This window comes from Phycodurus eques, chromosome 11 (genome assembly GCF_024500275.1).
Source record: "Phycodurus eques isolate BA_2022a chromosome 11, UOR_Pequ_1.1, whole genome shotgun sequence".
NCBI lineage: Eukaryota > Metazoa > Chordata > Actinopteri > Syngnathiformes > Syngnathidae > Phycodurus > Phycodurus eques.
In genome coordinates, this window is record NC_084535.1 from 28,255,358 (window position 1) to 28,268,420 (window position 13,063).

At 43.6% G+C, this 13,063-nt stretch overlaps 1 protein-coding gene across 1 annotated transcript; it reads right to left on the bottom strand.

Annotated features, from left to right (window-relative positions):
- Positions 1-4,306: 4,306 nt before the first annotated feature.
- Positions 4,307-11,040, bottom strand: cdt1 (chromatin licensing and DNA replication factor 1). Its single transcript, XM_061690131.1, has 10 exons — positions 10,491-11,040; positions 9,312-9,446; positions 8,101-8,342; positions 7,777-7,971; positions 7,106-7,251; positions 6,416-6,516; positions 6,139-6,327; positions 5,899-6,051; positions 5,384-5,585; positions 4,307-5,262 (listed from the first exon to the last, which is right to left on the bottom strand). The coding sequence occupies exons 1-10, from the start codon at positions 10,875-10,877 to the stop codon at positions 5,087-5,089; spliced, it is 1,926 nt and encodes a 641-aa protein (XP_061546115.1). The 5' UTR covers positions 10,878-11,040; the 3' UTR covers positions 4,307-5,086.
- Between the last annotated feature and the right edge of the window lie 2,023 nt (positions 11,041-13,063).

Consider the following 13,063-nt stretch of genomic DNA (forward strand, 5'->3'; position numbering starts at 1 on the left):
ACGGCAAGTACACTTTGACAAACTACACCGCACCCAAAAATGATTGGCCTGTCATACAGAATAACACAACAAAACTGTTTTTAGTGAGTAAAAATTGTGTACACTTCCATTGTACAGTCTCTGTCTCTCTCTCGCTCTAATTCCCATTCACTTTTATTTGGTGATAGCACAAAAAATGAACACATTACATTAGCACTTGCGCCTGTTAATGACGTCACACTACGGCAAGTACACTTGGACAAACTACACCGCACCCAAAAATGATTGGCCTGTCATAAAAATAAAACAACAAAACTGTTTTTGGTGAGTAGAAATTGTGTACACTTCCATTGTACAGTCTCTGTCTCTCTCTCGCTCTAATTCCCATTCACTTTTATTTGGTGATAGCACATACAATTAACATGACATTAGCACTTCCCAACAGCACTTGCAAATTAGCACTTGCGCCTGTTAATGACGTCACACTACGGCAAGTACACTTGGACAAACTACACCGCACCCAAAAATGCTTGGCCTGTCATACAAAATAACACAACAAAACTGTTTTTAGTGAGTAGAAATTGTGTACACTTATCATTGCACAGTCTCTGTCTCTCTCTCGCTCTAATTCCCATTCACTTTTATTTGGTGATAGCACAAAAAATGAACACATTACATTAGCACTTGCGCCTGTTAATGACGTCACACTACGGCAAGTACACTTGGACAAACTACACCGCACCCAAAAATGATTGGCCTGTCATACAGAATAACACAACAAAACTGTTTTTAGTGAGTAAAAATTGTGTACACTTCCATTGTACAGTCTCTGTCTCTCTCTCGCTCTAATTCCCATTCACTTTTATTTGGTGATAGCACAAAAAATGAACACATTACATTAGCACTTGCGCCTGTTAATGACGTCACACTACGGCAAGTCCACTTGGACAAACTGCACCGCACTCAAAAATGATTGGCCTGTCATACAAAATAACACGACAAAACTGTTTTTAGTGAGTAAAAATTGTGTACACTTCCATTGTACAGTCTCTGTCTCTCTCTCGCTCTAATTCCCATTCACTTTTATTTGGTGATAGCACAAAAAACTAACATTACATTAGCACTTCCCGACAGCACTTGCAAATTAGCACTTGCGCCTGTTAATGACGTCACACTACGGCAAGTCCACTTGGACAAACTACACCGCACTCAAAAATGATTGGCCTGTCATACAAAATGACACAACAAAACTGTTTTTGGTGAGTAGAAATTGTGTACACTTCCATTGTACAGTCTCTGTCTCTCTCTCGCTCTAATTCCCATTCACTTTTATTTGGTGATAGCACATACAATTAACATGACATTAGCACTTCCCAACAGCACTTGCAAATTAGCACTTGCGCCTGTTAATGACGTCACACTACGGCAAGTACACTTGGACAAACTACACCGCACCCAAAAATGCTTGGCCTGTCATACAAAATAACACAACAAAACTGTTTTTAGTGAGTAGAAATTGTGTACACTTATCATTGCACAGTCTCTGTCTCTCTCTCGCTCTAATTCCCATTCACTTTTATTTGGTGATAGCACAAAAAATGAACACATTACATTAGCACTTGCGCCTGTTAATGACGTCACACTACGGCAAGTACACTTGGACAAACTACACCGCACCCAAAAATGATTGGCCTGTCATACAGAATAACACAACAAAACTGTTTTTAGTGAGTAAAAATTGTGTACACTTCCATTGTACAGTCTCTGTCTCTCTCTCGCTCTAATTCCCATTCACTTTTATTTGGTGATAGCACAAAAAATGAACACATTACATTAGCACTTGCGCCTGTTAATGACGTCACACTACGGCAAGTCCACTTGGACAAACTGCACCGCACTCAAAAATGATTGGCCTGTCATACAAAATAACACGACAAAACTGTTTTTAGTGAGTAAAAATTGTGTACACTTCCATTGTACAGTCTCTGTCTCTCTCTCGCTCTAATTCCCATTCACTTTTATTTGGTGATAGCACAAAAAACTAACATTACATTAGCACTTCCCGACAGCACTTGCAAATTAGCACTTGCGCCTGTTAATGACGTCACACTACGGCAAGTCCACTTGGACAAACTACACCGCACTCAAAAATGATTGGCCTGTCATACAAAATGACACAACAAAACTGTTTTTGGTGAGTAGAAATTGTGTACACTTCCATTGTACAGTCTCTGTCTCTCTCTCGCTCTAATTCCCATTCACTTTTATTTGGTGATAGCACAAAAAATTTACACATTACATTAGCACTTGCGCCTGTTAATGACGTCACACTACGGCAAGTCCACTTGGACAAACTACACCGCACTCAAAAATGATTGGCCTGTCATACAAAATAACACAACAAAACTGTTTTTAGTGAGTAAAAATTGTGTACACTTCCATTGTACAGTCTCTGTCTCTCTCTCGCTCTAATTCCCATTCACTTTTATTTGGTGATAGCACATAAAATTAACATGACATGAGCACTTCCCAACAGCACTTGCAAATTAGCACTTGCGCCTGTTAATGACGTCACACTACGGCAAGTACACTTGGACAAACTACACCGCACCCAAAAATGATTGGCCTGTCATCCAAAATAACACAACAAAACTGTTTTTGGTGAGTAGAAATTGTGTACACTTCCATTGTACAGTCTCTGTCTCTCTCTCGCTCTAATTCCCATTCACTTTTATTTGGTGATAGCACAAAAAAATTAACATTACATTAGCACTTCCCGACATAGAGTCATGCATCATCACAGAGGATAAAAACAGCATAAAGCGCAAGGGCTGAAAGTTAAATATGCACAGAAGTAGTCCATATTCTTTTTTTTTTTTTTTACTGTCTTCCATTGTTGCATGCTTATGTTGTCTTGTATTGTCAAATATGTTCAGTTATTTGATGGCTGAAGGCTCACATGTATGCATTTCACATATGCAATAGGCTCAAGACACAGTTATCAGTTCACAGAGCGCGCATGGCAGACGTAACACCTGGTGAGGGGTTCGCCGGGAGGGGTTGAGCTCATTGCTTCGATACCACTGCATTTGAAGTCAAACCAACAAGTTCACTTGTTGCCTACATTGCGGCCTTTTTCTAAGATATTTGATTTCATGTACTACATGACAATGTCACTGTCCATTATTCTTACAATTAGAATTAATTAGATGCACTTGTATTATTATACTCTCATATGATTATATCACCGGCACGGTGGATGAATGCTTCGAGCGTCTGCCTCACAGTTCTGAGGACCCGGTTTCAATCCCCGGCCCCGCCTGTATGGAGTTTGCATGTTCTCCGCGTGCCTGCGTGGGTTTTCTCCGGGCACGCCGGTTTCCTCCCACATCCCAAAAGCATGCATTCATTGGAGAAGCCTCGCGTCGAGGATGCGTGAAACCGTGACGACCAGATGGTTGTCGATAACACGGGGGGTGGAGGGGGTACGGCTCAAGGCGCAGGTGGAGACAGGCTTAAGCAATGACGCGTAGAAGGTCGGATGAATTTTAAGAGACTGCAGGAGTTGAAGTCGGGATGTGATGGAAAACGGACCGATAAAGCGTGGAGTGAGTTTGCGGGATTCTGTTTGGAGTGGGAGGTCACGGGAGGAAAGCCAAACGGACTGACCCACCTTGTACTCAGGTGCAGAGGAACGACGAAGGTCGCAAGTCGTTTCGTCCTCTCCGCAGATCGGACTAAGGCCGCTATGGCGTCCTTCCACACGGACTTGACCCTTCTCAAGTGATCGCTCACCACCACCGCGTGCTCCTTAAACCACGGAGGTTGGAAACCATAGCAGGCCACGAACGGAGACGCGCTGGTGAAGGAGTTGTGGGCGTATTTGACCCATGGAAGAACTGAGCTCCAGGAGGTGGGGTTGCGGACGGCAACAGGAGTGTATTCAGATAAATCAAATGTCGTCGGGCATGAATTGTTCATCAGTGCTGATTGTTCATGTGTGTGAGATGTGTTCATGATGTGCAGATTTATGGAGAACAGTTTCCCAGCATCGCCTCTAAATGTCGCCAAAGCACAAACAGCTGCAGAAACGCGCGTACGCCAGCCACGCAGTTTCCACGGTCATTTCACTCGCTACATCTGAACTTTGCCGTGAAAAAAGAACGGACGCCACGTTTTTTTGTTTTTTTTTGTGGTGATCAATGCTGGAGAGGGAGGGATAGAGCGGAAAAGAGCACCGCCCAGGATTTGCAGCGGAGACTCAAAAGTGCGCATCACCACAGTTAGCGCTGGAAAAAAAGAAATGCGTACAACATCAGGCGCTCGGGAAGCATTTTTTATTCTTCTTCCAGAATTGACAAAACAACCTGTCGATGTAAACAAAAACATGGCCAGAGTTCAAAAGGTTGACCTGATTGAGGAAACCAATTTTTTTTTTGGGGGGGGGGGGGGGGGGTAATTCCGATCTCTCTTCCAGTCCACACAGCCCTCTTTGAACAAAATATAATTTCACACTACCATTCAACATATACAAGACGACTTTTAGAGTAGCCTTGTGTGATTTACACTTTTAGGCAATTGATACTTGCATATTATTTGATGTGAACAAATGAGCAGAATTACTCCGATGTAAGAGGAAACCCTCCAACAGGGTTCGTATTCGGGGCTTCGTTGCATGGCAGGAGGAACAAAATCAATCCCGTCGCATTTTAATGCGTCTCTTTGTTGAAACGTCACAACTTAAACAGTATTTTATAAAGCCGTCACAAAGATCACAGGAGGAAAAAAAAAAACATTGTGTTTCGACAGCATGATGGCACCTTAGCTTTTTCAGAAGCTGTTCCAGCTACAAAAGGAGACAATTGTTTTTGTTGTTGTTCATTTAATATTGTCCCACGATTCAAAATAGTGATGTGTATATCTCTTTAAAAAAAAAAAAAAAAAAAAAAGTTTCGAAACCCTACTACAGATTCCGGGGAACAAAAACATGCTTCCTGTTACACACCCCTTCACAACACCGCCATATCCCGTGAAGTGTTGCTCACAAACTCCTTTTGACTGTTTTTAAACAAAGCAACTGTTAACTGTGACAGGCGCTTGATTTAAGTCACAATATTGCACTTAGTTTTTCCTCTTCTCTGATGCTGCAGCTTAATTTATCCAGAATTACACGGAGGTCCATGTGCTTGTTCAATTTAAGGTACAAGTCCTTTCTGACTGGATGTATGGCGAGCCAGTCGGGGTTGAGCTCTGCCAGCAATCGGATGTGCTTCTCCATTTCCCCTAAAAGCAAAGCGAATAGATCAGCTAATAGTACAATCCGTTTTCCGAACGCCTCTTCCTCATAAATTACGATTCATCTTTTTTTTTTTTTTTTTTGTGTGTCTTGGATAGGTTGACCAACCTGAAGTGAGATCAGATCTGTAGCTGGCAGCCATCCGGTTACACACGACTTCCATCATTAAAGCAGGTTTTTTTTCCGATACAAAAACATTCCGAAGAATCCGAGCGAGCTCCCCGAGCCGGGACATCATCAAGAGACGCCCTTCTTGAGAAGGACTTCTGGTCATGGCAGCCTGGAGCTTCTGGGCTTCCTTTTCCCGAATCTAGAACAGCAAAAAAAAAAAAAAAAAAAGCACCACAGACACTTAGGACCATATTCGCCCGTGTGGGGGAAAAAAAACAAAACAAGCAGTCGCACACTTGTCTGGCTCCGCAGATTCTCCCATCGACTTATGTCATTTTACTCACCTTCAAGGCAGAGTAAACAACCCTAAAATGTGGGCGTTCCCGTTATTTTGTATGAAAATAAAGTTTTTTTTTTTTTTTTTTTTTAACAGTGCACAATAAGTCGTGTGATTTTGGAGAATTCTGCCGTTGGGGCAACATCTCAAAACAAAAACCGCGTGAAATACATACTCTGTCTAACAAGGACTGTGAAACTCCATTCAGGGCATTTGGAATACGAGGTGAAGCCGTTCGCGTGCCGTTTCGATTTTGTGGAGACGTCTTTGTACATTGGCCATTCTGATCCCCCGTCTTCTGAACCAGAGAAACCAGAGCTTTCTCCATCTGGGTGAAAGAAACCAAATATTAAATTTGCGCAGAAAATTGGAATGCGTTGATATTGCGCAGAGCACAAAATCCTTTTGGAAGGACCTTGGGTGTGATGAAAGAATGGGCCTTGTCCAACACCTCCTGGGCAGATATAAGTTTATCAATGCAAGGAGGTTGAGGAAGTAAGCTTGCTTGCACAGCTGGCAGAGTGTCCACATTAAACTTCGGGTGCCAGCGGGTCAGTTTTTCTTCTGGCACACACACTTGAGGTACTAGCGAGGAGAGGAAAAGCTGCAAAAGAAGAGAGACTGCATCAGAATTGTCCTCATCCACACCAACGCAACGCATTTGCTGCAGAATTCAGACGATTAAAGCCGACCTTGTGGTGGTGTTTCGCAATCGAAAGGAGGTTGTGATGGAAGGTGTGTCGTCTCGCCAAAAGATCAGAGGCCGTCAAGATGGGTCGACCTTCTTTTGGGCCTAAAAATGATCACGGCACGTTATTCAATAAAAGTATTTCCTGCACCCTCTATTGCTTAATTCATTTCATGATCCCATTTGTAACCCAAAACACTCATGAACCTAAGTAACGGTTCCAATGGACGGTTCGATAAAAGAAGGGTGCTATTGGATTTGTGATTCGATGATCAAGGACGCTGAAGCGGAACTTCCGCCCACAGCGCAACAGTTTCAGCTCAAAAGGGCACGCGACCGTTCTCAAAACAGAATGGCTTTCGGATTCGTACACGACGGCAGCGCTGAACATCCCCATTGGAGCCGATCACAAAATAAAAAAATATCGGCCGACCTGATCCGGCCGATTGGGTGTAGCGGATCAGATTGGTGTCAAGTCTAGTATCATCCAAACGCTTATTTTGGTGTTTTGTGACAACACGTCACGATAGCTTAGCCGTCCTGTCTCTTGTTAATTAATCATCACGACAGCCCGCTTCGGCCGTCTTCTTTTGGTGAAAAGTAAAGAGCGAAACGAAAACCGAAAATGCACTTTTGAGCCTCTGACTCTTTGAACAAGCGACATTGCATTTCAGGTGAGAAAAAGAGCACGAACCACAAAGTATGACAGGTTCCATGGTGAGCTGGTAGCTGCCCTTCTTAATACAGTTGTTGTACGTTGGTATGTTCTTTTCCTGTCTGAAGCTGTAAGCCTCAGGAAAAACCGTCTTCATTTGGCCAATGTGGTGTTCTTCAAACCGCCTGCAGATACCAAGACAAGGCAAATGTGCAATGTTACAATTCTAAATACAACAGCTGATGTTCCAGTCCAACACTTGTGCACAACGCAATCTCTGAAGACTGTAGTATGACTCTTTTACGACGAAGCCACGCTGTTGTAACACGTGCAGAATGTGGTTTGGCATTGCCTTGCTGAAATAAGCAGGGGCGTCCGTGAAAAAGACGTCGCTTGGATGGCAGCATATGTTTCTCCAAAACCTGTATGTACCTTTGAGCATGAATGGTGCTTTCACAGTTGTGCAAGTTCCCCATGACATTGGCACTAACACAGACCCATACCGTCACAGATGCTGGCTTTTGAACTTTGCGTTCTTTCCCTCTTTGGCCCGGACGGAGGACATGACGTCCACAAGAGCACAAACCAGCGAACATGCAAGTTTTCAGCAAATATGTCCCCCCCAAAAAGTAAAGAATCTATGATTCACAATTCAGTTCACAATGGGCAAAGCACAAATGGATGTGGGAACACTGTACAGTCACACCTACTTGTGCATCATGTCCTGCACTCCTTTTTTGATCTTGGAGAAGGTCGCCGTCTCCGAGCGGTTGAACAGCATGGCAACCACTGTGTCCATGCTCCTAAACATCTCAGCCAGTACCTTGAACTGATAAGGCAGGGAGAGGCCTGGGGGAGTATCCTGGGCTAGATTGTGATACTGCTGGTATGCTGGCTGTTGAATACTGAGACGAGAAAACAAAAAAAAAGTTTGGCGTCTAATCCCGGGCAGGACACCATTGCTGCCACATAATACAGAAGGGTACATACTTTTACCGCAACACAGTGCAAGCTCAAAAACATGATAACCTCACCTCTCCCGAGCTGGAGTCTCTTTCTGTATCTTTTCATCCTCAGAGTCTTTCTCCTTTGTCCTCTTAGCTTTAGCAGCCAGCTCTTTTGCTCGAGCCACAGCTGACATTGACATAGCAATGGCGGATGAAACGGTTGGTGCGGAATTTGAAGTACACGACGCGGCGGTGGCGAACTCCTCGGCTTGTTTCTGGATCCTCATCAGGAGAAACTTGTTGGCTGTCATATTTTCCCCACAATGAGTCTGAAAGATAGATTGCGTCAGATTTGCGGCGAGAGAATTATCTGACAGCTCAATACATTCTATTATATTGACCACCAAAGATTTTGAATATTAATGTTCATCTTCAACTTAAGTTTTGAATTGGAGAGATTCTCGATAAAGTCCTTCAAATACTTCTCGAGGACTATCAAATAAGGGAATCATCACCACTTTTACTTTATTGGATAAGAACAATGAACATTTCAGATCGTCTACCATTTCAACAGCTTTTATACTCCTATTGGTGATGAAAAGTGCCACTCGCCTCACTCTCGCCATTTATATTCGGCTGACAGACAGCAGTGGAGAGCATCATCCATTTTTTTTTTTTTACAAGGAATGAAGTGAAATTAATAACTCACTAATCTACTGATGATGATGATGATGAATGGAAGGTTTTTCTTTTCACAATTCAATAGTCAAATAAAGATTTGTTCTTCATCGTCATAACATTCAGGCCCGGCCTACAGGAAAGAGTTATTTGTTGGCTGGATCCAGCGTCGTGTTGGTCATGCTATCGACTATTTCTGGTGTTCAGTGAATCGTACTGAAGATAAACTTCATTTTCCCCGAATCGTTCAGCTCCAAGCCTGGTTGTAATTGGGCCCGCGCCGTTCAAGCTTTAACCCAGTGGCGGCGAGGACTGGATATGCGCGGCCAAAGGTTTGGCCACATAAACACAGCTGATAGTGTGGCTAACGACGCACAAGTGTGGGTAGGAGATTTTCATACTGTTCGGCCACATTGGCGAAGCGGTTTCATGGCCCAGTGTGCCAACGCTGCATCTCCAGCTCACCCTCCTCAACTTCTGTTTTTCTCTCAGTCATAATGCGCAGTGAAGAGCCACTGATCAACTTGGCCGTGTGCGTGTGTTCAGTTGCGGTGTGTACTTTTGGCGGCAGATTCAGATGATATATATTCGATTCGGGTTGAGCACACATGCAATGTTACCCGTATCGCCTGTCCTCCATTTTTCTTGCTTTTGATGGCGTCCTTCTGTGGTGAGATGCTAGCTTGGTTTCGAAACGAGGCTGCTGAAGCCGAAAGCTGCTCGGGAACTCCATTGGGCACCGGCTCAGCTGTCGACTGGACAAAGGTGAGGCCGATAATTAGCATTTCATGCCGATCGGCTTGAATGTCATCATTCACCGATACCATCAATGACGTCACTGATCGGCTCCACAAAACACATTCGCTCCGCATCTCCATCGTGCACAGTATATTTGAATCCTAAAGAGAGTTTATTTTTAGCCTTGTCGCGTGGCTTTTGACGTAATACTGTAAATACATGAGCGCAAATAAAGTTCCTTTTTTTTTTTTTTTTTTTTAAATGAAAAAAAATACGGAAAATTATACTTAGTCCCCATTGTAGCGGTGGGGATAATTTGGAGAATTATGCTGATGTAAAAAAAAAAAAAAAAAAAAAAAAAGGAATGGTAATCATTCCTGTGTCTTCATTCGTCGATTTATTTTTAAACTCAAATATTATACTGTATTTTTCAGCTCCAAATACCTGTGACCAGTTATTATGCAGACAAGTGGATGACAAACTGAAGCGAAATGATGTATTTGAACTATTCCATTCTATCAAATTAAGACTTGATTCTTCACATTTTTCTTTTTTGCAGGCTATAGAAATGTGCAACAAATTTATCACATTTTATAATTTAGATGCAATGTCTGTGTCATGGTCATGCGGACAAGGGTTATATAAACACTTTCAATAGAAAGTATATCATGCTGAACTAACGAGGTGAGCACTCTCCAGTTGCAGCCCTAAAACCAACACATTTTGAAAAGTACTAACATGATTGCCAGCTTCAAAATCAGTTTTTAATTGTCTTCCACAGTCCATTGTTATCATCTGCATCAGGCATTTGTAATTTGTCGTCCGAGAATTTAACACAGAAGTCTTGGAGATAATAATAATATAATAATCATAATAATAATCATCATCATAATAATTGGGTTCATCATGTCTGATGTCTAACGTTTTTTGTTGTTGTTGTTGTTGTTGTTTGTTTGTGTGTGTTTTTTTTTTAATCAGGCGGCACGGTGGACGACTGCTTACCAAAAGACAAAGGTCCTGGCAACCGAGGGCGCGAACAAGGTATGAGACTTTGGCCTTACCTGTTGTTTCGGGTGCGAGAAGACACATTTGTTTGTGGCCGCCGTTGTCGTCTTGGCGTCCACCCGACGCCTCTTCTCCGTTGCGCTGCGCCGCGCGGAGGCCCAACTCGCGTCTGTCCCAAGTTGCGCGTTTCGCGAGGTCCGCTTTGAGGGGGGCCGGGGAGCTTTGGGCTTCTTACCCGGAGCACACTCGCCTTTGGACGAACTCGTCGCCGCGTCGATAATTCGCACGAACTCATCGCGGATTTGGCTCGAGGCTGAATTCGAGAAAAGGTCTTTGTTCGGAGAGGCGACTGATCCCGATTTGGTCGAGTCGCTGGGCTTGAGCGAACTGGCTGTCCTTTTCTTGCTCTGGGAGAAGAAATCTGTGACCAGAGCCTGAGACATGATTAATAAATACGGTGAAAACTTAACAAGTCTTCAGTCGCAGGCAAAAAAAAAAAAAAAGGTTGTGGCCACAGGATGAACAAATAACTTTCCCGCGGTGTCGAATCGCGCCTATATCCGCCCCCGACAGCCCGGAAGTATAATTTTTTTTTTTTTTTTTTTCTGGAAATAATACCGCACTGACATTTTACTTCCGTTATATGACTTTTTTACATTACAAATATGTTTCTTGGAGTGTACAAAAAACCTGAGAAATAAAGAACACCACAAACAACTATGGCTGCGCTTATTCAAAGGATTAAAAAAAAAGAAAAAAAAAAAAAACATGTACATAGGCATAAATACGTAGACGCCTTCTAGGGGCGGGTTGCCCAGTTGCGGTGATACGTCAGCGCGTCCGCCATCATGGATGTGGCATCTTCTTCTTCGCTTCTTTTCGGCTTGTCCCCTGAGGAGTCGCCACAGCGTGTCATCCTTTTCCATGGAAGCCGATATCCTCTCTAACACCAACTGCCCTCATATCTTCCCTCACAACATCCACGAACCTTCTCTTTGGTCTTCCTCTAGCTCTCTTGCCTGGCAGCTCCATCCTCATCATCCTTCGACCAATAGACTCACTCTCTCTCTTCTGGACTTGTCCAAACCATCGACCTCTGCTCTCTCTAACTTTGTCCCCGAAATATCTATCCTTGGCTGTCCCTCTGATGACCTCATTTCTAATTGGGGGGTGGGGTAGCCCTCTTCGTCAGTGCTTGTCCGGCGTAATGGGCCCGACCAGCAGGAGCCATGCCTCTTAATCACTCACTGAGCACACACTCACACCACTCACAGTATATATTTTACTCACTAATCACATCTGGGCACATATACATATCAAAGGGTTCCTGGGGGTCTGGTATGGGATGGGGAGGGTGAGGGTGTCGGACTGGGTTTCAGCACATCTGTGCTGTTTGCCGGTCAAGGGCAAGGGCCCAGTGGCTATTACGTGTGACATCGAACGCATGTTCCACCAGTTTCATGTGTGTGCCAAAGACCAAGATTATCTGAGATTCTTATTTTGGAAACCCTGTTTGCTATCTACCAAAGTTCACCGATTTGGTGCAGCTTCCTCCCTTGATTGCTCCAATTTCGGGCTGAAGTACCTAGCTTCTGAAGGTGAGAGAGATTACAGCGAAGACACTATCAAGTTCATTAAAACCAACTTCTACGTAGATGATGGCTTGGTGAGTGTTGACACTGACAGGCAAGCCATAGAGCTAGTAAATGAGGCACGTGAGCTCTGCAGGAAGGGCAAATTCAGTTGCACAAGTTCATTTCCAACAGCACCTAGATCCTAGCTATGCTCCCAAGAAAAGAGTGTGCGGTAGCCGCCAAGGATTTGGATATGGCGCAAGGTGAAATGCATATGGGATGGGAAGTTGGCATACAACGGTGTGTGGAATCCAATGAGTTTCAGTTTAGGGATGTTGTCAATAAAAATCCACTCACCCGAAGAGGAGTTTTAGCCACAGTCGCTTCCGTATTTGATCCACTTGGTTTTGTGTGGCCCTATATCCGGTTGGAAAAGCAAATCCTGCAGACCATCCCACAAGAGGCCTGACAGCTGAACCGCTCATAACATCAAAGTGGTTCACAGGCCCTTCGGTGGCAGAAAGTTGTATCCAGTGGTGAATTCAAGGTGGGAGAGCTATCAATTAGTGACCCAGAAGTCAAAAGGGTTCAAGTCCTAAATACGCAAGCAAATCAACAAAGGCCACATCTAGATCGCCTGCAAAAGTTCTCAGACTGGTCAACAATGATCAAAGCTGTTCCCAGACTCCAGCGCTATCTGAGAGAGAGAAAACAAATCACAAACAAAAATGAAGTCAAGCTAGCACGCTTGAAGAGAGAAAGAGATGATAATCATAAACATGGTCCAAGAAACAGCATTTTCACATTATGCAATCTCTTAAATATTCTAAGACAATGCAGACCAATGACAAAGGCAACAAGCTACGATTGGATTCTCGTTTGCAGTAAGGTTATGTCATTTCTCATCTTCAGATGTGTGAAGAAGGCTAAAACCAAATGGGAAAAACTGGAATGTGAGTTTCTAATTAATACTCCAGCATCAAGACACATAGGTGGTGTTTGGGAAAGACAAACTCGAACAATAAGAAGTGTGCTGATGTCGATCCTTCAACAAT

Excerpts from the sequence above, each read along its gene's own strand:
- cdt1 (XM_061690131.1), bottom strand. The coding sequence starts at position 10,877 with ATGTCTCAGGCTCTGGTCACAGATTTCTTCTCCCAGAGCAAGAAAAGG. Across the intron at positions 9,447-10,490 it reads TCTCGCACCCGAAACAACAG|TCGACAGCTGAGCCGGTGCC; the intron begins GTAAGGCCAAAG and ends ACCTTTGTCCAG. Across the intron at positions 6,052-6,138 it reads ATTCTTTCATCACACCCAAG|ATGGAGAAAGCTCTGGTTTC; the intron begins GTCCTTCCAAAA and ends TCTTTCACCCAG.